Here is a 27,657-nt window from a genome sequence, read left to right on the forward strand (position 1 = left end):
GAAAAGGGAAACGAGTTATAAAAGTAGATATATCTGGCTTGAAATGCAGAATTTGTGAACAGAATTACTCAGATTTAGATGATATTAGGAAACATTTAATCTCAAACCACAAGAAAGAGTTCAATGCCGCTGGAAACGGACTTATGCCTTACGATTTGACTGTTAACAATGGTCTTCTATCCTGCCACAAGTGCTCCAAGACTTTTAACTCCTTCTTCTTGTTAAATAGACATATGAATGCGCATTTTAACGTTGTTTGCGAAACGTGCGGCTTAGGTTTCATATCGCATCAACGTTTAATTAATCATAGGATAGTACACCAAAATGGAAACCACACATGTGATAAATGCCAAGAAACATTTCCAACAAAGCTTAAGTTACGTTATCACGTTTTCAAAAAGCACGAGGATACAAATACGAAGAAGATAAAGCCGCTGAAATGTCCACATTGTTTGGAGAGATTCTCTGAGCATTATCGGAAAATGACGCATTTGAAGGAAGCGCATGGAATTTCGTTTACATTCGATTGTCAGGCTTGTAAAGCGGTTTTTCCCACTCGACGAGCGTTGACTGAACACACCACTAAATCTCATACACAGAAGATTCAGTGCAAAGTCTGTGGGAAGTGTTTTGGAACTCGATCGTTGCTTAAAATGCATATGAGAGGTCATACGGGGGAACGAAATTTCTTCTGCACTTTCTGCCATAAAGCTTACATGCACGAGAGGACACTGAGGCAGCATATGAGGGTGCACGGGTCGGTTTGGAAATTCACATGCTCAGAATGCGGGAATGGCTTCCATAATCGTAATGATTATAACAAACATATGAAGCAGTGGCATCCACAGTGGCAGTTCAAGACTATAGTTAGGAACTTCAGCGGTGATCTTATGAACTGAACAGTTTCGTATTATTTTAGCAGATTTTATATATGAAGTAGATAAGTCAGTGTAGTTTCAGTGAAATTCACATCACGAATGGCATATATTACTTTCAATCAGTGATTATCAATCCTAGTCAATCATTACACATCAATTCGATTTGAAATTATTAAATAATAATTAACAACACAATATAACAGCGCGCAATTTATTCTCCACTCTTAAAAATATGTCAATTTCATCCATTTTGAAAAATATCAAAACCCAAAACTGAGTTCTCTAGTCACACTACAATATTTACTTATGCTTAGTATGCACTATAAAGTGAATATATTAAAAAAATAACAGATCAAAAGAAATAATAATAAGCATCAATTATGTTAAAATCTTCATACCGATACGGAGCGTATTGAAATAAAGAATATACAAATGTTGCTTTTTTTGAGGCAAAAGTATTAAAAAAACGGTGTAAAGAGGTATTTTAGAATACTATTTTATTAAATTTATTATAATATCTAATCTGTAGTTTTCCAAATAAATTTATTTGTTTTTTTTTGGGTCCTGATACTTGTCCTTTGTCATAAACTAGAACGTCTTACGTCACATACAATGTAATTTGTTTTTTGTTCGAATATTTTTATCGTTGCTCTTGTATTTGTTTCTTTTTAATATTTCGGAAAGGCAAAGGGAGATATGTCCATACAGTATTATTATATTATCACTATACTGACACTTAATTAAAACATTAAAGAGAAAAAAAATATATTTCTATGTATATCGTTTTAAAATGGATTCAGTAGATTATGATATCTAAATTATCTTTCTCTTTCTAGATATGTATCTTGTAAGGTTGCCTTGAGTGATAAATAATTTTTATAAGCTTCATGTTTAATCTAAAAAAATACATTTTTTAAATCTAGTCTATGGAAATATTAGGTAGGTAGTCATTTTACTTATAATTCTAAATATTTTTTTAAATCATTGTAAGATGGTTACCTCTACATTACCTGTAAAAATATTACGTTTATTAGTCTTTCACGAACAAACTACTGAATGGATTTTGATGATACTTTACAGTGACATAATTGATACATCAGAATAACATATAGGCTATAAATTTCATGCTGGTGAAACTGGGGGCACAGCTAGTGTGCATTAAACACCAAAGTTCAAATTACCACTTTCTGAATTAAGAAATTTTTCTACTGTTTATAGGGTACATTATTACAGAGTACCTTATACTATATGTATATTATGTTAATCTTGTATATAAAATTCTCGTGTCACAATGTTTGTAATAAATCGGTCAACCGACCGATTTATTTTAAATTTTATAGGCATATTTAGTAGGTCTGAGAATCGGCTACTATTTATTTTTCATACCCCTAATTATTGGGGTTGTCCACCCCAATTTTTTTTTAATAATGTGGCATTAAAAAATACATACAACCCTAAATGTTCACCCTTATATCACCAACCCCTATTATTTAATAGCGATTTTAATTTATAATACGTTTGCGGGGTTAGCTAGTTAGTACCTGGCAGAAACCGGAGTAAGTCACTAGTCATTACAATAAATTTTGTTTATATATAGAGTTGTCATAATCATTAATCGTTGACGGCATCGGTGGTCTAGTGGTTTAGCACACCGCTTTACTTTCAACTGTAGCAGGTTCGTAATTTGTATTTATGTGTATAATTGTTTGTATTTGTCTGTTTTCTATGTATATTATGTATGTATTTACAAATGTATTCAAGTATTTGCATCAATTGTAGATTCAGATTTCTCAAACATTTGTATCCATGAGTATGATTGTTTGTATTTGTCTGTTTTCTATGTATATTATGTATGTATTTACAAATGTATTCGTATATGTTTAACACCTTCAGCGCCAGATCCTAAGTCACCGTTTTAAAAAAAAGATCTTTAAATTTTTTGTAAAATTACCAATTCCCAAATCATTCACATCGGAAAAATGCTTTCATTTGTTTAATAGATGTACAGAAACGTGTTCGTAAAGGATACACGGCGCGTTTATTAAGTAGAAAGATATTGTATTGTGTATACTTTTCAATGTGTGGAACACTGTGTTTCCAGACACTGTGTGACAAAAAGATACACATGCCGCCTAAGGTGTTAACCAAACTATAAGCTCTACTTAGCTTGGGACTACAATAGATGGCGCCGTGTGAAATTTCCTGGGAATTATTATTATAAATTTGGTTTATTGTTAATTTTATATTTTATTCAAAAATAATATCAGGCTTCGATTTATTATATTTTTTATAACTGAATCTTTAATTTTAAATTAATAATATGTATTTATCAGGGATGTTATGGATATGAAATTTCGGATACGGATAGGTATCGGATATAGGAATGATTATTATACCGGATACGGATACGGATGCGGATATGAAATTATTTCGGATTATCCGTTAGTTTCGGATAATTTCGGTTACGGATATTAATTTTTTAAGGAATTTCAAAAGTGAAATACAAATAGCTAATAAAATGGTTACATAATGTGTCTCAATTACGCTCCGTCCCTATCCGATATTATCCGAAACTTTTATTTCGGATTCGGTTACGGTTACGGAGCTCCCTTACATCCCTGGTATTTATGGGGCAATACAATGAATTTTACGACGTAGGACCTTTGTTTAAAATGCACATTGCTTTGCATACCAAATGAGAATAGTGAATCAGTATTATTATTGTACTATAATCTTTATACAATAAGAAGAAATAAATACTATATTTTAATATGAAATTTTATTGTTAGAGAAATCCCTTTCTTTATCCTATGAAATAAGACTTATTTAAAAAATATATGGCAATTATACAACAGGCCACTTACGTCACTTCTTAAAAATTTAATTAGGTACTTGATATTTTCAACTGAAGAACAGATATTTACGAGCGAAAAGTGAAAATTCACTTCCTTTTAAGCGTCGTAGCTGGCTATTACAGCTTCACCGAAGGGGGGTGGGGTGAGTGCAGATGGCACTCCAAACCATAAGTAGGACTTATAGAACGGTTGGAGGCCAAGTCTTGCATGACGGATACGAATTTAGTCTGAGGGCACCGTTAGGGCACCGTCGTAATTTCGATCTCCGTTGGAATTGGACTGGGATCGATCGAAAGGAAGGAAAGCTACTTTTTTTAGGACTAGTTTAACGCTGTTGGTCGCAGTTGGCCTGTGCAGCTTCACTGAATAATAACGAGTGCAGATGGCACTCCAAACCCGCGGAAGGACTTATGGAGCGGCTGACCGAATATTACCACTTGAAAGCACCGCTAGAGATTAAAGAAACAATAAATTTCATTTCAATTCAAACTTAGTTCAGGCGTCGTAATTTCGATTCTAATGCTGTTGACCTTTACAGTTAAAACCAATTATAATTTAATTTTTTTCTTATACTACTATGGTGGCAAACAAGCATACGGCCTATCTGATGGTAAATGGTTACCGTAGCCTATAGACGCCTGAAGCACCTGGGGTGTTGCCTACCCTTAAGAAACCTTAATATACCCTTCTTGAAAAACCCCATGCTGTAGTCTCGTGAGCAAACCTCGGCAGGAAGTAGTACGCGGGAGGAAGCTCCTCTGAAACCGCACTGTCCGAGACCGCTTAGGTTCCAGTGTGTGGGAATGAATTCCCTGTCGATGGCGAGCGGTGCGATGGTGAAAGGTGACCGTAGGCATCATGTCGAATAATTCCTCAGAACACAGTCCGTTGTATAATCGGTAGAACACACAAAGCGAAGCGAAGTCTCGCCTCAAACTAAGTGGCTCGATACCGTCAGAGAGATTGGGATCATCGACAATTCTCATAGCACATCTCTGAACCGAGTCAAAAGGACCGAGCTGGTATCCAGGTGCTCCTGCCCAAAGATAAGACAACGTACAACGATCCAGAGCTTCTTACTTCCTTTATTTGTCTCTAAAATGAAAGCGACTTGACTCTAAGCTAAATTAATGTCTAACTTGAATATGAATGTAATGTATGGCATTGGAAATTTATTTGTTATACATTTAGTGTAATGCATTCGCATCATTTAGGAGTGGATTTTATTTTATTTTATTTATTTATTATATATATAAACCTACTTCTAGAATCACTCTTAATTATTTAAAAAAACCGCTTCAAAATCCGTTCCGGTGTTTTAAAGATTTAAGTATACATAGGGACGGACAGACCGCGACAGCGACTTTGTTTTATACTATGTAATGATGATGAGAGTTGTATAGTAGAAGAACCATGCATGAATGCTATTTGTTTTACGTTTACAGTTTTTGTTTGGTTTATTGCATCAAGTTGAATTTTTCGGCCATCAGGATCTGTGGGAATCTTATGTCTAAATCGACAAAGAATAAAAAACAATATTTTATCTCCCCAGGGCCACAAAGGGAGGAGGCAAAGCGACGCCAAGGAGCCCTAACCAGTATATGGGAATTGACATTATCTGAACGGCAAAACGCGGCAATAATCCTAGAGAATACGACAGCAAGACCGTTCGTGTACTGCAGATATTTCTTCAAATGTTTCTTCTGTCGGGAACAGTATTCGGATATCAAAGTTTTACTACAACACAGTTTAACACACGACGTCCCTGATGTCACTATAATCCTTAAAGATTTGTTACCAAAAGGCAAAAGAACTGTTAAAGTGGACATATCAGAATTGAAATGTAGAGTCTGCTCAAAAGATTTTGTAGATTTAAACGTTATCAGAACTCATTTAGTCGAAGATCACGGTAAGCCATTCACTGAATCTGGAAATGGTATAGTGGCATACAATTTGTCAACAAAGGACGGGCAATTTACATGTCATATATGTAACAAAGTGTTCCAAACGTTTATACTTTTGAATAGACATATGAATGTCCATTTTAGTAACGCTGTATGCGAGACATGCGGTGCTGGTTTCATGACGCACCAGCGTCTAATACAGCACAAAGAAATACATCTACCTGGAGGATATCCTTGCAATAAATGTCCAAAGATTTATACGACAAATTCAAATTTGAAATACCATATAGAAAAGGCTCACGAGGGAGCAACGAAGATGCGTATGCTGCGATGCGCCCATTGCTCTGAAAGATTTCCTGAACATTTCAAAAAGTTGAAGCATCTGAAAGAGGTTCATGGAATAACGTTTACCTTCGAATGTGAAGTGTGCAAATCAATTTTTTCCAGTCGTAGAGCATTGACGATGCATACGAACAAGTTTCACACGCAGAAGACTCAGTGCGAGATCTGCAAGAAGTGTTTCAGCTGCGTTTCCACATTAAAGAAGCATATGATTTGTCACACGGGAGAGAGGAATTTCGTTTGTATATTATGCCAAAAAGCTTATAGACACCAGAAAAGTTTGAGACAACATATGCGAACGCACATACAAGGGAATGATTATGTGAAATTCACGTGCACCGAGTGTGGGAATGGATTTCCGAATAGAAATGAATTTAATAAACATGTAAGGGAATGGCATCCGAGGGCATATTTTAATTGATTTATTGCAGGTTAGAAATTTATTACATCACTCGTAAATGATTCGCATAAAATTAAAAACAATTGAGCAAGTAATCACTATGTTTAAATAATACCTCTGATCTATGGTTCATATTCTATTTACTGCCTTTATGAAAATGAAACCTAAATTAATACTACCTAAAATAAGAGCTTGTTTCACAGTTTTATGTATAAATAGATTTTGTTTCATTCGAGTTTTTAATGGCAATAATTTTATTTATGTTGTTATTTTGCTTATAACAGAGATTAAAATTTTCAAAAATATCAGTATAAATTTATTTCCTTAAATTGTGTATTATGTATTTTATAAATCTTATTTTTACTGTTTGATATAAATAAATACAAGATATTATATATCAACATAAACCAAAAATCTACGATACTATGCATGTTCTGAAAATTTTTATTTTTTTTCCACAGGCAATAAAACCGTATCAGAAACGAGCATTTGGCAAATGACTGTGGCTGAAAGAAAGAATGCTGCCGCCTTCATTCTAAACACCACGGTACGACCTTTCATATTCATGGGCTCAAGTTTCAAATGCTTTTACTGTATGGAGTATTATTCAGAAATATCAGACTTATTAGACCACACATCAAGTCACACAATAGATAATGTAGACGAGATTCTAGAAAAATATGTGCCAAAAGGTAAAAGAACATTGCAAGTTGACATTTCAAATTTAAAATGTCGAATCTGCAAACAGAATTATTCAAATTTAGATAATGTAAGGGATCATTTAATTTATGAACACGAGAAGGAATTCTATGCAGCCAGCAACGGAATGACAGAATACGACATGGAAATTAAAAATGGAATGCTCAGGTGCCATATCTGTGGTAAAGATTTCCACAATTTCGCGCTTTTAAATTGTCACATGAACTGTCACGTCGGAAAGGTAGTCTGTGAAAATTGCGGCGCTGGGTTCCTGAACCAACATCTTTTAATGAAGCACAAAGAAATCCATCTAACAAAGAGGTTTCCTTGTAAATTGTGCGAGAAGACATTTTTCAAAAAGAGTCAACTTAAATATCACACAGAGATAGTTCATAAAGGCAAAGATAGAGTCAAACCAAAGAAATGTCCAGAATGTTCGCAAACATTTAAAGAACATTACAGTAAAATGGTGCACTTGAAAGAAGTTCATGGTATTTCTAAAACCTTCCAATGTCATATTTGCAAAGCGATTTTTAGTACAAGGAGAGCATTAACTGAACATACTACTAGATTCCATACGGAGAAATACAAATGCGAAGTGTGTCTTAAATGTTTTGGAATAGAGTCCAAATTAAAACAGCATTTACGAGGTCATACTGGTGAAAGGAATTTCATATGTCCAATATGTAAAAATGCTTATATGCATAAGATAACTCTAAGAAAACATATGAGGATACACAATTCAGTTTTTAAATTCATCTGCTCGGAATGTGGATCAGGATTCTATAATAAAAATGATTTTGTTAAGCACAATAAACAGTGGCATTCGTTTCGAGGTATTTTAGAATAACAATATTTAAATGGCAGATTTAAAAAATATGAAATAAATATCAAATTTCAAATATTGCCAGCACAATTTGTTTTATTTTATGTATTCTTATACCTATATTAATTTATTGTAGTATCAAAAAACCACCGAAGCCGTCATATGTATAAACTTAATAGTTCATACATATGACGGCTTCGGTGGTCCAGTGGTTTAGCATACCGCTTTAGTTCCAATGGTCGTCGATTCGATTTCTCGCACGGTGCAAACATTTGTATTCATGAGAATGATTGTTCGTATCGGTATGGGTGTTTTCTGTGTATATTATGTATGATTTACAAAAAAAAATATCTAAGTGTTGAGTAAGAGTATGTCAGTTGTCTAGTACCCATAACACAAGCTCTGCTTACCGTGGGACTAGAATACGTTGTGTTAATTGTCCAGGGTATTATCTAAATATATATAACTCAAAGGTGACTGACGGATCGGGCTGAAATTTGGCATGCAGGTAGATGTTATGACGAAGGCATCCGCTAAGAAAAGATTTTGATTAATTCTATCCCCAAGGGGATGAAAGTTTGTATGAAACTTTGTCAATTTTAAACCGATCGGGCTGAGACTTCGCACACATAAAGCTACTATAACGTAGGCATCCCCTAAGAAAGCATTTTGATAAATTCCACCCCTAAGGGTATAAAATGGGTGAATGAAAGTTTGTATTAAAGTACTGTAAAGCCGCAAAAACAATACCTAATAATAATACTTCTTAACGCGAGCGAAGCCGCGGGCAAAGGCTAGTCCAGATATATTTCTTAAAAATAAAGAAATGAGCCAAAGAAGGCAAAGATCTAGGAGTAGGAACGAAGCTGCATACATAAAGCTACTATGACATAGGCATCCCCTAAGAATAAGGATTTTGATAAATTCCACCCCTAAGGGGATAATAGCTGATGAAAGTTCTGTAAAGGCGCAAAAACTATACCTAATAATAATACTACTTAACGCGAGCGAAAACGCGGGCAAAAGCTAGTTATTTACATATAACTGATTAGATAGTGAAATTCCAGGATAAGAAACATAACATCTTAGTTCTGTAGAATGACGCTTGAGTGGTATCACGGGTGTCATATGATAACGTGATTTCTTTAATGCTGTTCAAGAATCGACGATTATCGCTTACCATTAGCTTGTTTGTTATTAATCTCATAAAAAAAACCTACTATAGAATTAAGTAAAATCTACCGTCAGTTCAGACTGTCTCCTGTCCACATCCACCTATTAGAAACATCGAGTGAGGTAAACACCGCATTTACTATAAAATTAATAGAAAAAGAATACAATAGAAAGTTCTTTATTGAAATAAATTTATATAAAAATGCAGGTCACTCGATCGATCATTCCAATACAAACAGGGCTCGAAATTACGGGCTGAGCTGAGATTCGAACCCCTAGCGGTGCCCTCAGACTAAAGTCAGGCGTGAGTTGGTCTTCAGACGCTCCAGAAGTCCTTTAGCGGGTTTGGAGTGGCATTTGCACTCGCCCCCTACCGTTCAGTGAAGTTACAGCTTCATTGATCGATAGGTCATACAACACAATACAACGATAGCTCAATAGTCAGAAAAAAAATCGATGGACCCTGTATTAATTTTTTTTTAATTTATTGGTTGTTCCATCACCCGTAAGTTAGAAATATTCATATAATACATACAAGTGTTTTGTGTCAGATTCGAACTCACACTTGGCTACTAAACAAATAAACCACGTTTACATCATACTATCGTTATTACATAAAACTGGTAATTTTAAATAAACAGGTTAGTAAATTAATTTATCTTTTTTTTTGTTTTTCTTTTGTTTCGTAACGGTGTATCTTAATGGTTTCTCTTATTTTCAGGTATATCTTTACGGCCAGCTACCAGTCTATGGGCGATGACGTTGTCAGAACGAGAAAATGCTGCGAACTTCATACAATATACGACAATCCGGCCGTTCACCTATCTCTCTTTCCCTCTCCGTTTCAAATGTTTCTACTGTGACAAACAATATCCTGAATTAGATACTCTGCTCCAGCATTCAGATAGCCATAATACGCCGGATCGTTCGGAAATTATGAAAACTCATTTAAAAAAAGGAAAAAGAACTCTTAAAGTTGACATTTCCGAATTAAAATGCAGATTATGCAATGTTCCATTTTCAAATTTAAACGACATTAGAATACATTTAACAGATAAACACGGGAAAGAATTTTCCACGTCTGGGAACGGAATGATAGCGTTTAGTTTAAAAACAAAAGACGGAATATTCTCGTGTCATTTATGTACAGATAAATTTAACAGTTTTTTCCTTTTAAATAAGCATATAAATGTACATTACAATAACGCGATCTGTGAATTATGTGGAAAAGGTTTCGTATCCCACAAAAGGTTGTTACTTCACCGAGAAATACATGGAAACGACCAATATCCCTGTGAAAAATGTAAAATTACGTTCTCAAGCGTTACCAAACTGAAATACCATAGACTAAAAGTACACGGACCAAAAAAAGTTAAACCGTCAAAGTGTCAGTTTTGTTTCGAAAGGTTCGAACACCACTACGAGAAAATAAGACATTTGAGCGATACGCACGGAACGAAAATTGAATTCAAATGTGACACTTGTGGCGCTGATTATAAGTCACAAAAATCTTTGGCATTCCATCGGATAAAGTATCATACATTGAGCATTTCTTGTGAGATTTGCAAGAAGCCGTTCTCTGAACGCAATCATTTGACTCGTCACATGGCGATGCACACGGAGGAACGAAATTTTGCTTGTACCATATGCTCAAAGACGTATAGATATGAAAAAAGTTTAAAGGACCATATGAAGGTACACAATCCAGATTGGAAATTCGCTTGTTCAGAATGCTGGATTGGTTTTTCGGGTAAAATTAAGTATAGGAAACACATGTCGCAAATACATGCTAAATAAACTAACATTGTCTCTAAATTATAGTATTATCTGTGCAATAAACAATATTTAATAAATGACAATAAAATATTGCAGTGTATAAGCCCATATTATTAATAGTATATGGAAAAGAAATTTTGCCTCTAACGGTGTTAAATTATAGTTAGAAGTATTGATAGGACGATAGAGATTTTACGGTATTTTGAATTTGACTTCGATGGAAAAAAATCTTTTATAAAATAAACTAGCTAGCTGCACGGGTGTACATGTATTACATATATATGAACCTTCCTCTTGGATCACTCTATCTAATAAAAAAACCGCTTCAAAATGCGTTGCGTAGTTTGCAAGATTTAAGCATACATAGGGACCGACAGACAGCGACAGCGACTTTATTTTATACTATGTAGTGATGATACGATTGGTGTTCAGTTTGTATTGTATTTTTTTTTACAAATTATGTAAGTATAAATAATATTGAATAAGAAATCCAAGGCCTATATCATAATAAAAAAAAGTATAAAAACTTTTACGTGGTCTTTAGTCTGTGTATTCTTTCGCGGTATTTTCCATTTTGCTAAAAATACAGATAATACAATTGTTTATTACTTTTTTTTTTCGCTGACTTAGTTTAAAATTGGACTACCGAATTTATTTATTCTTACTTTTAAAATTGTAATAATTCTCAACTTTATCTTGTGTTTTCACATAATCTATTTATTTAGTGTTTCTCATTATTTCTCAAATAATAATAAAAATATCTAATGCGAGATCGACTTTAACCGTAATCGGTAAAACTTTAAGGTCTACTTTCTAATAATATGTAGGTATATACATATATGTATAAACTTCATATAATCAACTTATATGAAGTTTTTAAACCCTTTTTCGGTCTTCCTCACTTGCATGTCATTGGGGATTGGTTTTTGGCCACGTGCGTCGCTTCCAGGTCCCGGAGACAGCTGAAACCGGTAGTGTTGGCGGCTGCAGATCGACTGTGATGGAGCGTATCGATTCATATAATTGTAGAAATGGAAATCTCTGAAATCAAATCAAACATATATGTATAGGGCTAACCCTAGGACCAGTGCCCGATTTATATTTTCATGAGTGTCGGCTACTATATTTCCGCGGCCCCATGTATAATTTCTAAATATATATATATATACTTTTTCATTCATTCATAATTTAAGAGCTACGCTCTTGTCGGTGGAGCTCTTGCCACTTTCCGCGATCTTGCATCATGCTCTTTCATTCTTAATATGACACAACTCCCATTTTGTCCTTAATTTGTTTGATGTAGCTATTCCTTGATGTTCTCTTCCCCTATATATATATATATATATATATTATAATATATACATTTCTAAAATAATTTTCCATTTGTAGTAACGAAGGTCTTAAAGTTAAATAAACTGCTGCTCTCATTTATCACTCACGTGATAGTATAGGTTTCGATAGGAATGAGTTTGTATACGGATTTATCTAAATATAGGCTTAAAGCTTTACAATATAAATTACAAAAATTGAAGTCAATGTCCAATGTCAAATAATAATAAATGTCAAATGTCGTTTCTCTGTTATAAATTTTACCACTCAGGTGTTGCCATTCGGGAGAACTAAAATTTATACAACTCAAAGGTGACTGACGTAGTGATCTATCAACGCACAGCCCAAACCACTAGACGGATCGAGCTGAAATTTGGCATGCAGGTAGATGTTATGACGTAGGCATCTGCTAAGAAAGAATTTTGATTAATTCTATCCCCAAAGGGATAAAATAGGGGATGAAAGTTTGTATGAAACTCTGTCAGTATTAAACCGATCGGGCTGAGACTTTGCATGCATAAAGCTACTATGACGTAGGCATGCCCTAAGAAAGGATGATAAATTCCACCCCTTAGGGATAAATTAACGCGGGCAAAAGCTAGCTATAGTATAAAAGACCATGAGAAAACAAGTGAACGTGTTTGACTTTTATCCTCTGAAATAGAGTGATCGTCCTCCCTCTGAAAACTGCCGCCCCTAGGACGCGGCCTATATGGCCTAATTATAAATCCAGGACTGCCTAGGACTAAAGTGGACTTACTAGATACTATAGTCGAATTGTAAAATATTCTGTTGAACAACTTATTTTGACGCCCTTGGTGATCCAGCGGTTTAGCACACCGATTTTCTGATTATCGCGAGTTCGATTCCTCGCGCGGTACAAACATTTCTATTCATGAGTATTTTTGTTTGTATCGGTCTGGTTGTTTTCTATGTATGTACTAATACTAACATACTCAAATAAGAAATCAATCATAAAATTGGAGTGTCTACTTGTAATATTGAAATAACCGGTGTTTACTACATGCATATGAATATAAATACGGTACATACACCAAAATAACATTTTTTATAATTTTTGTCTGTCTGTCTGTCGGTCTGTTTCTTCCGGCTAATCTCTGAAATGGCTGGACTGATTTTGGCGGCACTTATTTTGGCAGGTAGGTGATGTAATAAGGAGTAACTTAGGCTACTTTTATTTTAAAAAAATTCTTTCATTTAGAAAAATATAGTTAAATTCCACACGGACGAAGTCGCGGGTACAGCTAGTATCTTATAATATTATAAACGTAAAAGTTTGTTAGTATGGATGTTTGTTATCCTTTCACACAAAAACTACTGAACGGATATTGATGAAATTTTACAGTAATATACATTATGCATCAGAATAATACATAGGCTATATTTTATATTGAAATTTAGAGTGAAACCGTGGGCTCAGTCAAGTTTATATATATGTATATATTTTAAGACAGAATAAAAAATACATACTCATTTTTTGGGAAACTGTATGGTGTGCGCACAGAACTCTGGTAGTTTTTAGCGAACTGTTTCCAACTGGATGACATAGCTTCGTTCTTTCGCAGTGAATATTTTTTTTTGAAAGCATGTTCATAGAGCTTTGTCTCTATCAGAGGGATCACTCTATAATCTCTGGCGAAAGCTTCTGTAAGTTCTGGAATATAGAGCAATCATTTTTTGAGTTGGCCTTCAGCCGCTCTAAAGTCCTTCCTTTGGTTTGGAGTGCCATCTGCACTCGCCCCTATCGTCCGGTGATGCTGTAAAGGCCAGCCGCGGCCAACAGCATTAGAGTAGTCCGAAAAAAAGGTGGTGATTGATCCGTATGCTTATCTGCCTTTAACCACTCAATGGGATTGTTAGTAATGTGGACTGATAGCCCAATTACAATGTACCATATCCTGTTGACTTCCACATTGTTCTCCTCTGGAAACCATGTTAGAACGAGGTTTGCACTCGATGACTAGACTGGTTGGTATGGTAGACGAAGTATGTTTGAATATTTGTAAAGACAGGGGCGGATCTACCTAAGGGCTTTTTGGGCTGCAGCCCAGGGCCCTGAGGATACAAAGAGCCCCAGTCCCCACTGAAGCGATATTTAGAATATAAAAAAATACCTAGAATGGTAAAAAACCTATATTAAGGTTGGCAACCCTGAGATCAATCAACCCATGTATAATGTTAAGTAAACAAGCGTTATTGAAGTAACTTTTATTTATCGTATTTATTACACAAATTATAAACTTCCCTATTGGACTTATTATATTGAATGAATGACATACAAAGGCGGAGTGACATAGACAAAGCTATCATAAACTAAATATGTGAACCCATTACACCATGCAAGTGCGCGTCTATCGAAAGGAACGGGGAAATTTTGGTCCCTTGTTTTTGGTCTGTGTATTTATTTAGTTGAGTAATATTAGGTAGACCCCTAAGTAGATTTAGTCCAGGGCCCCACAAATTCACGATCCGCCCCTGTGTAAAGAGAGTGTGTATCCTTGATGTATCCGTATAACCTATATATATTATTGTATTAAACGTGTTTTTATATTATTTATCTTGATCCTAAAATCACCGCAAACCACTATTTAAAAAACATAGATTAATGACATTAACTGGAATGTACATTAAACAAATAGTGATATTTGTCATTCAAAATCTAATTATATATAATTCAAAGGTGACTGACATAGTGATCTATCAACGCACAGCCTAAACCACTGGAGGGATCGAGCTGAAATTTGGCATGCAGGTAGATGTTGTGACGTAGGCATCCGCTAAGAAAGGATTTTGATTAATTCTACCTCCAAAGGGATGAAATAGGGGATGAAAGTTTGTATGAAACTTTGTCAATTTTAAACCGATCGAGCTGAGACTTTGCACACATAAAGCTACTACTATGACATAGGCATCCCCTAAGAATAAGGATTTTGATAAATTCCACCCCTAAGGGGATAAAATAGCTGATGAAAGTTTGTATGAAAATACTGTAAAGCCGCAAAAACTATACCTAATAATAATACTACTTAACGCTAGCGAAGCCGCGGGCAAAAGCTAGTCCAGATATATTTCTTAAAAATAAAGAAATGAGCCAAAGAAGTCAAGGATCTAGAGTAGGAACAAAGCTGTACATACATGGAGCAAAAATAAGTATGCTCAAAAATAATGTCTTCCATATGGCGATAAGAATTTATAATAAAATACCAGATGATATAAAGACTTCCACGAGGACGGTGGACATATAAATTAAATAGTTGGTTACTCGACAAATGTTTTTTCTCTGTAAACGAGTCTTTAAATTAATAATAATGTAATTCACCCACTTACTTTCATACTTCTCCAAAAAGCTGTAATTCTAAACACCTGTAGAATAGTCCGCAATATTTTGTCATCATAATCGTTTCTTTTATAATTGTCATTGTATGGTGATATTCACCCGCAATGACAAGTTTAACACCCCATCAAAGGGAGATATATAATATATATATAAAAAAACAATAATAATAATAAGTATTTATAATTACTCAGATGACAAATAATTAGGCAAAACATAATGAGACATTATATTACAATAAAAACCAATCTATGTAATATATATTTATGGCAAATAAATTTGATTTGATTTGTTTGGAAATATATCTTATCTTATTACTCTAAATATTCTTTATCTATTATTCTACATTATTTAGGTATTTGGACACCACTATAAAAGTCAAAAGTTCGGTGGTAACTTCCCTCACAAACCACCACCACCACACATAGTCAATTTCTGGTGTATTCGCCATCATGGGCAAACTACCTTCCTTCACTCGTTCCGTCATGGCCACCATGGGCAAACTGACCCGACTTCATGCTCATCACATCATCATTCATTGGTGCCCCGTTACATATACAGTTAGCGCAAGCGGGTGCACCATTCCATTATCATCCTTTAAAAAAACATCCTGAGTATAAACAAATCTAGAGTATAGTAGTAGTGCGTAGGTACTCACCATAATTTCTTTTTTTTATAAGTGTACTCACAGAGTGATTATGTTTACTGTGAGAATTGTTTTCCATAATTGTTTAAAAAACACCATCAAAAATAAATTACATCGAAAATACATATATATTATAAAAAATTACTAGGTATTTGTTTTTGACAAACAACCTAATTAAACATGTCATTTTATTTTTTAATTAGGTACTTTTTAAGGCACTGAAACTCTAAAATAAGGTTATAGATATTTTAAGATTTATTTTTTACTAGCCGTACCCGCAACTTCGTCTGCGCGAAATTTAACTTTATTTTTATATAATAAAAGAATTTTTCTAAATAAAAGTAGCCTAAGTTCCTCCTTATTACATCAGCTACATGCCAAAAAAAGTCCCGTCGAAATCGGTCTAGCCATTTCAGAGATTAGCCGGAACAAACAGACAGACAATTAATGATAAAAAAATGTTATTTTGTTGTATGTATTTATATTCATATGCATGTAGTAAAAAACGGTTATTTCAATATTACAAACAGACACTCCAATTTTATTTATATGTATAGATGTTAATGCTTATTAGCAACCTACATTTACATGAATATATAGCACACAGCTACATATAGTCCTGACAATGACGACATGGCGCCTGAGCCGCAATAATGTCTGCGTGAATTGACCAATATCTTACCCCAGCTAATAAAACTATGGCTCCTAACAAGGTGGGGATGTGAGAATTAGAACAGCTCCCTTCCCCTCACAACTGCTCTCCTGTGTAGAAACGGACATTATCATAGCATAGACTTACACCTAATCAGAAGCACCAACAGCGCACGTTCACGCAGGCAGCAGTAGGTACACAATTTTTATATTTTAAATGTATTCTGGGTACTAGACAACTGATATAAATACTTAGACACATTTGTTTTCTAATTATTTTGACTGATACAAAAAACTGAACTCGTAAATACTAATATTTTTACCGTGCGAGGACTCGAAACCACGACCATCGGAAATAAAGGGGCGTGCTAAACCGCTCTACTACCGAGGCCGTATATCTGTACAAACTTATTTATTATAGTTACCTCTAAATTGCTTTTTAAGAGAAATAACTTTAGACTAGGCTGTATGGTCTAAGGATCTTTGCCTGTTTCATCATTGAAAAGGATAACGAAAATTGAAAGATGGATCAATATGGGGAAAAAAAAAGAAATAACTTTTTAACCATAAACTAAACATTCAATGATGTCATTTAGAAGTTTTGCCGTTTATTTCTTTGTAACGTGTATTTTTGTGATTTTTATATTTTTGTAATTTAAAACAATGTCAGCTGAGGACACAAGTAAAAAGTTGTATCTTGAATGTGGTGACTTGAAGAGAATTGAACCTGAATACACTATAGATGAAGGTTCAGTATTAATTGTTTTGATTATAATTGTGCATTATATTCCGACATTAATGATTTCAGAGTGAATGGCAATATATTTATATCTGACTCACTCTCTATATTATTAAGATTTATTAACGGAGAGTGAGTCAGATGTATAAACGCGAAAGTTTGTGAATATGGATGAATGTTTGTTTGTTACTCACGCAAAATTTACTGAACGGATGTTGATAAAACTTTACAGTAATATAGCTTATACATTACAATAACACACAGGCTATAATTTAATAAGATTTTATGAGCCGGCATCTTGTTTTACTATTTTCTATATTGATTATCGCATGCCTCTTACTTGTTATTGTGTAATTCTTTATTTAAAATAACATTTATTCAAAAGAGCAACACGCAAATTTCTTGCTCGTTCTTCTTGTAATGATTCTGCGGTTCGAATGAGTGGTAGAATAAAAAAATATGACTATTCAAAAGTGCTTGTATTGAGTTGGTGATAATTCTGTTAATACTTGAGAACTACCACAAACTTCCATTCACAGAAATTCCATTAGTTGTCGTCTCCACTAACATTCATTTAAGTTTGACTCCGCGTCAAATAAACCCGTTATTAATAAACGATTTAGCACACTACCAAATAAACTTACCAATGTACAATTAATATTTATTCCAGCGGTATACTCACTACATAGACTCTACAATAAACTAATGTATTATGTAGCGACACCTCATCACAACATACCTATATAATAATAATAAGTGTGGAGAAAACCAGCAAAAGCTGAGAAACAAAATAAAGAATAATAATATTTTCAGGACAATTCACATAGCGCCATCTAGTCCCAAGTTAAGCTAGCTAAAGCTTGTGTTATGGAAACTAGACAACTGATACAAATACACAAATATATATTTTTTCGTAAATACATACATATTATACATAGAAAACACCCAGGCCGATACAAACAATCATACTCATGAATACAAATGTTTGTACCGCGCGAGGAATCGAACCCGCGACCATCGGACGTAAAGCTAAACTACTAGACCACCGAGGTCATCATATAACGCTACAGTGGTGAGGTGCTACCCACCGCGCTACGAGTTTATTTGAATAAATATTAGTTTTATTTCAATTTATATATTTCAACAACAACATTTACAAACTGAAAAACTTAATTTCACAGCAATATTAAAAGAAATTGGTAGTAACTACCGCACTATACCCACTTTTGAGAAAAGCGTGTACGAGCAAGTGTATATACGACATTATTCTTTGAAAAGCAACAAATTCCTGGCATGTCGTTGGGAACAGTACAAGCAACAGATGGAAAGCAGGACCTTCACTCCTTTCCAATTTCCTGATAATAGGTGAGTTTGAATAATATTCAAATGAATGTGGATAGTTATAAGGGCAGAGGAAGGTCGAAAAAGAGATGAATGGATTGTGTGAAAGATGATATGGTAAGAAAGGGAGTAAATAACGAGATGTCTGCGACAACAGGGATGAATGGAAGAGAAAAACATATTACGACGACCATAAATAAATGGTATAAGGAAGAAGCAGACTATGATAATTAGAGTGAATTTGTAAATGATAACTACCTATATATTAAATGCTTTATCTACCTCTGAGTCGCCTAATTTCATCGCTAATTATTTTGAACACAGAACAAAAACATTCTACTACTATGTTCTTTTTTTTTCGGACTACTCTATGCTGTTGGCCGCAGCTGGCCTTTACAGCTTCACCGGACGTTAGGGGGCGAGTGCAGAAAGCACTCCAAATCCGCGAAAGCACTTATGGAACGGCTGAAGGCCAACTCCTGCCTGACGGATACGACTTTAGTCTGAGGGCACCACTAGGGGTTCGAACCTCGGCTCGGGCCGTCGTAATTTCGATCCCCGTTTGAATTGGACGGGGGATCGATCGGATGGGCGCTCGGGGGCGCCGGTGTGGAGCACCCGGGCGCGCGCAGGCGCCAGGTTGAATGCGCGATATTGTGTGTTTGAGGTCGTCGTCTTCACCGGCGAGGACGATGTCGTGTGTTTGTGTAAAAGTGTGGTCGGGGTGAAACGGGTGGGCCCGTGGGGAGGCTTCCTGCCGTAGTATGTTCTGTGGCTTTAAAGTGTCACACATTTTATGACAGTCAAATTATAGAGTGCAGAAGCATGGCACTTTAGTCATCACGAATGGCATGTATGAGTTTACATTATTTAAATTATTAACCGGGTCTTAACACGAATAATTTTATGGCAAATAAATATTTACTTCTTAGTATTTGAGTCAGCTCGTGACCACGGCCAGTGCAACCTAGTCGAAACGTCGAGAGAGGTAAATACCTTTGTTCGTCATAAAATTATTCGTGTTAAGACCCGGTTAATAATTTAAATAATGTATATTTAAATTAGTAACCAGTTTGGCGATAATTGTAAAAACAAATTGTATATATGTAATACTTATAAATAATAAAAAATAAAATAAAAAAAAAAAATCAGGACCAATCACGCAGCGCCATCTAGTCCCAAGTTAAGCTAGTTTGTGTTGTGGGTACAATAATATTTGTATCAGTTATCTAAACTGATAACTGATACAAATACAGAGAAAATAACCAGACCGATAGAAACAATCATACTCATGAGTACAATGTTTGTGTCGTACGAGGAATCTAACCCGCGAGCAACGGAACTAAGGCGTAGCACACCACCTTAGTTACGTTGCTCTAGGGTAGACCACCGAGGCCGTTAATGAAAATAAATTATACAATACAATTTTTTTGTGATGTGTTACAGAGATTTGCACTTCCATAATGATACTATAAGATATCTGCCATCCGAGTCACTGCACCGAACACTAAAATTCAAAATGAAGATGAACTGCGGTCCCGGCGTGGATTCATACGGACAAATACCCATACCTCAAGAATTACTCATGAAACGCAGCCAAATCGAGCAGGATAAAGAACATAAACATAATAAAAATAAGAAAAAACAATGTAGAAAAGTGTTTACTTAAGTCTAAATCTGAATTGACTGCAGCCATTTTGAATAATTTTTATGTGGTGTTTTGGCGGGAATAAAATAAAATGTAATAAACAATTAAATGTTTGAATATATCCATTGAAGCATAAATAGAGATGTTCATGCTCTATAACGCTCATGTGACTTATGGTGTTCGTTAGATTATAAATACCTAATATTTTAATTACTATAAATTTCTTAGATTATTTTTACATTAATTTCTTATTATTTGTCTCATTAAGCTTTACTTTAAAGATTTAGAAATACACGTATTTAGCAAATATAACCGTTGTTTTATTATAATAGACTAGCTTAATGGATAATTGAATTATCGAAATTTTACAGGATGAAAATATTTATATAAGCTGCCTACTTTAATTAATCGATATAATTTGAGTTCAATACCTATATAATATACAAATAATAAAAATCTATCACGGACAGAGCTATTTATAACTTAAAATATAATCTGTGCAGGTAATTAATAGGGATAAGAGTACGTAGTTCTATAAGCCAAAGCCACGAACCAAATTGTATGATGATTGTCTAAAAAATATTTAGGAAATCGAATTGAAACAAATCAAAATCGATTTCTAAGTTTTATTTAACACAAGAAATTACAGGCAGTCCTCGACTTACGTAGTTTCGATTTACGTCGTCAAACTTAAGTACTTTTGATAATAAAGTATGTAGGTATATACTTTGTTATAAATGCAGTTTTTTTTTAATTTTGTGTCCGTTAGGATCCACCTAACCCTTGAATTTTTTACATATAAACAATATGTATTATTACATATGAAAAAATGTGTATATTTAGAATATTTACATAACTTAATTGTACAACTAGGAACCTAAAATTAAAAAGCTTAAAAAATATAATATAATAAATAAATAAAATATATTATTAAAAGGGGTCCCTTTAGGCAAAGTTCCGAAGATACGGGCAGTGTTCCCTCTTTGAATAGCTAGACTAATTCTTTGTCCAAGGTAGCTGCTAGCTCTTCTCTCTATGAAAAAATATGTTTCGACTTACGTCCCGTATTTCGAGAACCTAATATGCCGTAAGTACGCGGACTGCCTGTATATACATTTTACTAATATTTACAACTGTCTAAACTAAATTCTGTCAAGTTATAATGAAGTGTCATTATAGCTGTCAGTCAGTGTCATTCAATCAATGAATGAAGTGATGAAACCTATCGAATATTAGCAATTGTTTATATTTTAATCATAATAATATCTTTATATGTTTTTTAATAAAAAATGTTGGATTGTTCAAGTGTAATATATACAAAAAGATAATAATGGATCCGGAGATATTGGTAGAGACGCTACCTCTATTCGGTATTTGCAATTTGTGCTTAACTGAAGGCCCAGTTAAGAGTATGTTGCTTACAGAACATCGAGAAGAAAACACGGAGTCTTATATTGATATGTTGACAAAATGCTTCTCTATTGACGTGAGTACTCATCAGGGATTGTAATATTTAACCCCAACGCAAACAGTCTGTGGTTTCGTAGCCCCCAAACCAATAAGTAAGAGGCTTACATACAGTTACCCAGGGATTGTTGCCCTCTGAGTTAATGTCGAGGCAAAGGGGCTCGCCCCGAGGCCCCAACCATTCTAGGGTGTCCAGACCAGTATCAGTCAGTCCAAACAAATGGACTTTATTTTTCTATATTGATTTAATATGGTCTGGTTCGCCTGCCTGTGCTAACTGTATACGCTGGCGGGGCACCAGTGGAGGATGATGAGATGAACATGACGTCACGTCAGTTAGCCCATCATAGGAAAGATTTCCAGGGGAACCATGTGGAGATCAAGTTAAGTCAATCACGGGAAATTAACCAACCACGGGAATTTATCATAATGCAGAGGCACTGCATGCAGTTCAATCTGACAGGGTGCTCATTGTGCACATTAATAACTGGAATGTTAATGAAACATGGGAGCTGGCAGTTGACTAGTTTATTTATATATGTTTAGCTTATATACAATATTATCTTTAACACTGTGGTGTAAAGGAAAAGGGATTGTTACTGTGGTAACAATCCCTTTTCCTTTAGTACAGCTATTTGACATGATTCCTAAAAACATTTATTTAAAAGAGTAACACACAAGTTTCTTTCTCATTGTTCTTGTGATTAGTCTGCATCCCGAATAAAAGAAAATCTAAGTAAGACTATTTAAAAGTGCTTATACATTGGAACCTGCGGTAATCCAGCCCCTGTCTTATCTGGCCCCCCTTGTAATCCGACATGGTCTATTATTTATTACTGAATATTTTTTTCACAATATAGTTCAGAGTGCATATACCTACATACATATATATATAACCTAGAATCTTATCACTGGATCTGTAATTTGTCGGATTACAAGATACTCTTTACTAAAAAAACACTATTTAGGCAGCACATATAATCCGACAAATTCGATGGTCTCTCTCTCTCTCTTTGTCGGATAATGGTATCCACTGTATTAAGTTTATTTGAATAAAGATTATTTCTATTCTATTTATAAATACAATTTCTTAGGTTACTTTCTATTTGGGTGTTACTAAACATTTTACAATTAATTATTCTCTTTCTCTCTCTTTGTAGTCTATGGTATTCCTGCCAGGAATATAGCCTATGTTACTCAATGACAATGTTTTTTTTTTCTATTCTATAGGCAGAGAAAAAATAGAATATATGAAGTACATGTACATTCTCTATGTTAGAATGTTCCTACAAGAATCTTGTTAGAAATCATGTTTGATTGTTAATTAATGTTGGAATTTCACATGAAACTAATTATGTGCTAAATGTCTTAATAATTAGCATTTACTTTACCAAACAATCTGATGTTCTTACCTACTTACCATGCCATCATGCTCGCGAATTATCAATAAAATTGTAATAATTCTGAATAAATAAAATACTTATCTGATTTATTTATAGTTTTTACACTGAACCTGAAGTTAATGTAGTTTTTTTGTTTATTGCTATTTGACTGCTGCGGCTTATCAGCATGTCCTATAGATCCCCTCTTATAAACTCCCACATTCCTCTATCTGTTGTACTTTTATTTTATTTGTGTATAGGTAAAACGAAAAAATACTAGGTATATGGAGAAAATATATTCAGGAAGTATTGGTAAAACTATTGACAACAGAATTTGAAGTATAAAATAAGAATGTGATATAAAAGAACTATAAATTCAAATACAAATTTAGAAAAAAAATAGCCTGAAATAAAATGATTAGCCAGTTACAACACTGTCCAATTCTTTCCTTCTCCATGTTGGTCCACCCACCCATCTCTTTCTACCTTCTTTCACCCTGGTTTCCTTTTGTTTTGATTTCTTGGATATTAATCTAAGACACAAAATAGTAAATATATAAAATTATGTTCTCACACTGTAATTATATTTGACTGATATGTATGAAATTTGGTTTGAGAACTACTTTACGTTTGGGTACTCTTAAGTTATAAGGGTGGTGGTACTACTACAGTTTACTAATTAAGCCAAACTAGGGACTATTACAAGCTAATAATTTTTGATACAACTTTCTTCTTTTAATTTGAATAGCTTTCACCAAATGAGATTGGTGATTTTGCCAACGTCATTGTAAGGGAGACACTGTGGTGTCGTTTACAGTTTGCTTTGCTTTTAATTAAAATAGTTGTTAAGTAAAATATGACAACTCAGGTTGCAAAAATGTATTTATTTGTTGCTGTATAATGCTTGATTAATGTCCACAGATAACTATACTGCAGTTGGGCGACTCCAAGCGTTTGATCTGTGATCCCTGTATTAGCAAGCTGTGTGATTGTCTGTTGTTTCGTCAACAAGTGGAGACATCGCTCAAATCACTCGAGTCTGCTTACATATTACATAGTAAGTCTGTTATATATCTGTTAAAACATTTGAACTACTAAAATAATAATAATTATAAACATAGTGGAAGGCTTGTAGCTCAAATAAATAAATAACCCTGGACAATTAACACAGCGCTATCTAGTCCTACGGTAAGCAGAGCTTGTGTTAAGGGTACTAGACAACTGAAATAAATACTTAATTATTTTTTGTAAATACATACATAATATACATAGAACACATCCAGACCGATACAAACAATCGCACTCATGAATGTTTGTGCCGTGCGAGGAATCGAAACCGCGACCATCGGAAGCGGTGTGCTAAACCGCTAGACCACCATGGCCGTGAATAAACACGTAACTTCATATTTTTCAGTAGATGATGACCAGGACGCGTTCAGTGAGGTGAAGAAGGAGACACACGGCGACCTGCACGACGATTTCGACTTCACCGACTTCGGAGACGAGGAGGACCACATGAGTATGCTTTTTTACATTTTTTTTTAAATTGAAGTAGTACACAATTTAGTATGAATAACCTTGTGACCAAAAAGATTCTGATTCTAACCGACTCTCCAGTGTTGGAAACAGTTTTATTTCTTTATTTATTCATAAACATAATATAACATAGTGTTTGAATATTTATATTAAGCATAGATTTCAAAGTTATTATAAAGAAAGTTACTAATAAAAAATAATTTAAAAAATCATCAATTGAGTGACGTCAAGTTTTTCTTAAAACAAATTTAGTTTATTTCATAATCTAAGTTCTTTCGGTAATTTATTGTAGAATATCGCTTGATTCAGTGTACAGTGTGTCACTACGTTTAGTATAATAACAAGTAACATTAATCCGAGAGATGGCGTAGTATTGCCACCTGCCACGTTAGATTCAAATATAGCCAGCGATGAGGGCATGTCAAATGTGTTCACCACAACATCTTGATTTTTATTTTTTTTTTGTTATGATTATTTTTGCACCGCCAACAATTTTTCTCTGTACTGCCTATGGTTGACTGGTAGAAAATACCGCATGGTGTTAAGTCCGCCAAATGTACTGTTACTTTTGTACTGTGTGCATTAAAGTTATATAAATAAAATAAATAAATAAAACATCTGCAGTTGTCAATGCATCTCACTACTCCCTCTCTGATAATGGTCGTAAAGATATTCTTTTATTCTTTCCAGCACTAAACGAATTCAAAATAAAAGAAGAACCCCAAAATGAACCAAGAAAAACAAGAAGTACAAAGAGCAAGCCTAAACTAATGAAGATATATAATAAAATTAAAAAGAACGACCTCAAAGACACTGAAGCCATGCTCGATGTGGGACTGTTCCCCTTCAAAATCCGTAAAAACTTCACATTCACTTGTTCCATATGCCCTGAAAGTTCCAAAAATCTGGACGACATAAAGAATCATATAACTGAACACAACAAGAACAACATACACTTGGCATTCAGGAAAATGATGTTCTCCAACTCGCAAAGGACGCGGTTCTACAAATGTTCAACGAAGTTACGCTGCAAACTGTGCACAACAGATGTCGCTAGCTACGACGAGCTCAGACACCACATAGACAACTGTAGTCAATTGAAATACGGCAGAAAATGGAACAAGCTACCCTTCAAATTGGAGAAGGACCAACTAGACTGCCCCGTATGCAAGAAAACGTTCCTGAATTACGTAAGTTTGAATACGCACATGAATATCCATTATCCTAATTATATTTGCGAGAATTGTGGGAAGGCGTTCGCGTCGAAAGCGAGACTGCGTGGTCATATGAGGACGCATGAGGTAGGAAACTTTCCGTGTAGACATTGCGACGCAGTTTTTGATAGAGTGACCAAGCGAGAGAATCACGTCTCTAAAGAGCATAAATCTGGTGTTCGGTACGCTTGTAAGCGCTGTAATATTTCGTTGACATCGTTCTACGCAAGACAGAAGCATCTAGCTGAGGTGCACAATGAAGAACTGAAGAGATATAAGTGTAAAGTGTGCTCCCAGTGTTATATAACGCCTGGACATCTATCCAGCCATGTACGTAGGGACCATTTGAACGAGAGGAACCATAAGTGTGACAAGTGTGATCTAGCGTTTTACACGAAGAATGCCCTCAAGATGCACATGATAAAGCACGACGGCGAGAGAATACACACGTGCCACATCTGTCAGAAGTCGTATCAGAGGAAGAAGACGCTAACAGAACATTTGAGGATACACAACAACGATAAAAGGTTCGTATGCCCGGTCTGTGGGAGGGCGTTCACGCAAAAATGCACTTTAAAAGGACACCTCAAGGTTCATGAGAGGAAGTTAGATTTGGATGAGAGGATCGTTCAGCCGCTGCATTCAGCGTAAAAATTACTGATAGTCTTCGATCAAAAATGCAACTAGATGTCGGGCTAATGCGGACGTATAATGCCTTTTTCTACTGGGGTCTTATTTTGAATTAGGTTTTTATGCAGACAAAGGAAACTGTGATTTGATGTTTGTATTTAAGGTTTAAATTACATTGCAATTTTTGATGTTATTATATGGTAGATAATGATAGTAAATTGTATCAATTTTGTAGTCAAATAATGTCATATTTAAATTCCGTTTGAGCTCGTATGACTATCTATTTGGTATTATTGATCGATGGCTATGCCTATTGCGTACCAAATTGTTGGGAGGTTAAAATAGTGACTTTCAGTGATTTAGAATCAACATCGTAATGTCTCTTTTTTATTAGGCTGTATGGACTATTGTCAAGTGCTTGGACCTGTAGCACTGCGACCTACAGAGATCTATTGTGCTCGCCCTTTTTAAGAGTTCGCGACCTAGAATTGAACAATTCGACAAGAAATGAAGGATATTCTTAGGAGCGACAGTTTTTATCTCCTCAGGATAGAGTGCAAACTTTCCAAAGGAGATATTACGTTTATGTATGAGTGAGTTACAGCCACATAGGATGTGTAGTGGCGTTTCCGTGATGTTTTTGTTCATTCCATATTCAGCGCCATTTTAACAACTTTTACATCGTGTAGCATGTTGGCACGCTACCACACCATCTCACGATTGCGGGTTCGATTCTCAGGCAATAATTGAAAATTAAATTGGGTTGAGTTGACTGGAAGAGATCTCTTTTAGAGATAAGTCCTCCTTTGTTAACATTGTTTCTAATTAATATACCTAAAATGTATTTAAGTGCAGTAAAGAATATA

General features: G+C 34.7%; 3 protein-coding genes across 4 annotated transcripts; all 3 read left to right on the top strand.

Moving 5' to 3' along the window:
• Nucleotides 1–5,003: 5,003 nt before the first annotated feature.
• On the top strand, nt 5,004–6,927 carry LOC131850284 (zinc finger protein 317-like). The gene is made up of 2 exons (XM_059200493.1): nt 5,004–6,410; nt 6,841–6,927. The coding sequence occupies exon 1, from the start codon at nt 5,147–5,149 to the stop codon at nt 6,398–6,400; it is 1,254 nt and encodes a 417-aa protein (XP_059056476.1). The 5' UTR covers nt 5,004–5,146; the 3' UTR covers nt 6,401–6,410; nt 6,841–6,927.
• Nucleotides 6,928–17,455: 10,528 nt separating this feature from the next.
• LOC131850289 (uncharacterized) lies at nt 17,456–20,668 on the top strand. Its single transcript, XM_059200498.1, has 3 exons — nt 17,456–17,582; nt 18,755–18,938; nt 20,361–20,668. Exons 1-3 carry the CDS (start codon nt 17,498–17,500, stop codon nt 20,581–20,583), a joined length of 492 nt encoding a protein of 163 aa, XP_059056481.1. The 5' UTR covers nt 17,456–17,497; the 3' UTR covers nt 20,584–20,668.
• A 1,097-nt stretch (nt 20,669–21,765) lies between these two features.
• On the top strand, nt 21,766–27,530 carry LOC131850261 (zinc finger protein 846-like). 2 transcript variants are annotated; one of them, XM_059200446.1, is made up of 4 exons: nt 21,766–22,048; nt 24,333–24,468; nt 24,826–24,930; nt 25,638–27,530. In XM_059200446.1, the coding sequence occupies exons 1-4, from the start codon at nt 21,893–21,895 to the stop codon at nt 26,810–26,812; spliced, it is 1,572 nt and encodes a 523-aa protein (XP_059056429.1). In that variant the 5' UTR covers nt 21,766–21,892; the 3' UTR covers nt 26,813–27,530. The 2 variants fall into 2 exon arrangements, with proteins under 2 accessions (XP_059056429.1, XP_059056431.1); XM_059200448.1 differs by having other exon boundaries at nt 24,829–24,930.
• Nucleotides 27,531–27,657: the final 127 nt, after the last annotated feature.

This window comes from Achroia grisella, unplaced genomic scaffold (assembly GCF_030625045.1).
Source record: "Achroia grisella isolate CSIRO2021 unplaced genomic scaffold, CSIRO_AGI_Agris_v1 utg719, whole genome shotgun sequence".
NCBI lineage: Eukaryota > Metazoa > Arthropoda > Insecta > Lepidoptera > Pyralidae > Achroia > Achroia grisella.

What these genes read in the sequence shown, in the direction of transcription:
- LOC131850284 (XM_059200493.1), top strand. Translation starts at nt 5,147, where the DNA reads ATGCATGAATGCTATTTGTTTTACGTTTACAGTTTTTGTTTGGTTTAT.
- LOC131850289 (XM_059200498.1), top strand. Translation starts at nt 17,498, where the DNA reads ATGTCAGCTGAGGACACAAGTAAAAAGTTGTATCTTGAATGTGGTGAC. An exon ending in TGAATACACTATAGATGAAG is followed by an intron (nt 17,583 to 18,754) that starts GTTCAGTATTAA and finishes TTAATTTCACAG; the next exon opens with CAATATTAAAAGAAATTGGT. An exon ending in TTCCAATTTCCTGATAATAG is followed by an intron (nt 18,939 to 20,360) that starts GTGAGTTTGAAT and finishes GATGTGTTACAG; the next exon opens with AGATTTGCACTTCCATAATG.
- LOC131850261 (XM_059200446.1), top strand. Translation starts at nt 21,893, where the DNA reads ATGGATCCGGAGATATTGGTAGAGACGCTACCTCTATTCGGTATTTGC. An exon ending in CAAAATGCTTCTCTATTGAC is followed by an intron (nt 22,049 to 24,332) that starts GTGAGTACTCAT and finishes TAATGTCCACAG; the next exon opens with ATAACTATACTGCAGTTGGG. An exon ending in GTCTGCTTACATATTACATA is followed by an intron (nt 24,469 to 24,825) that starts GTAAGTCTGTTA and finishes CATATTTTTCAG; the next exon opens with TAGATGATGACCAGGACGCG.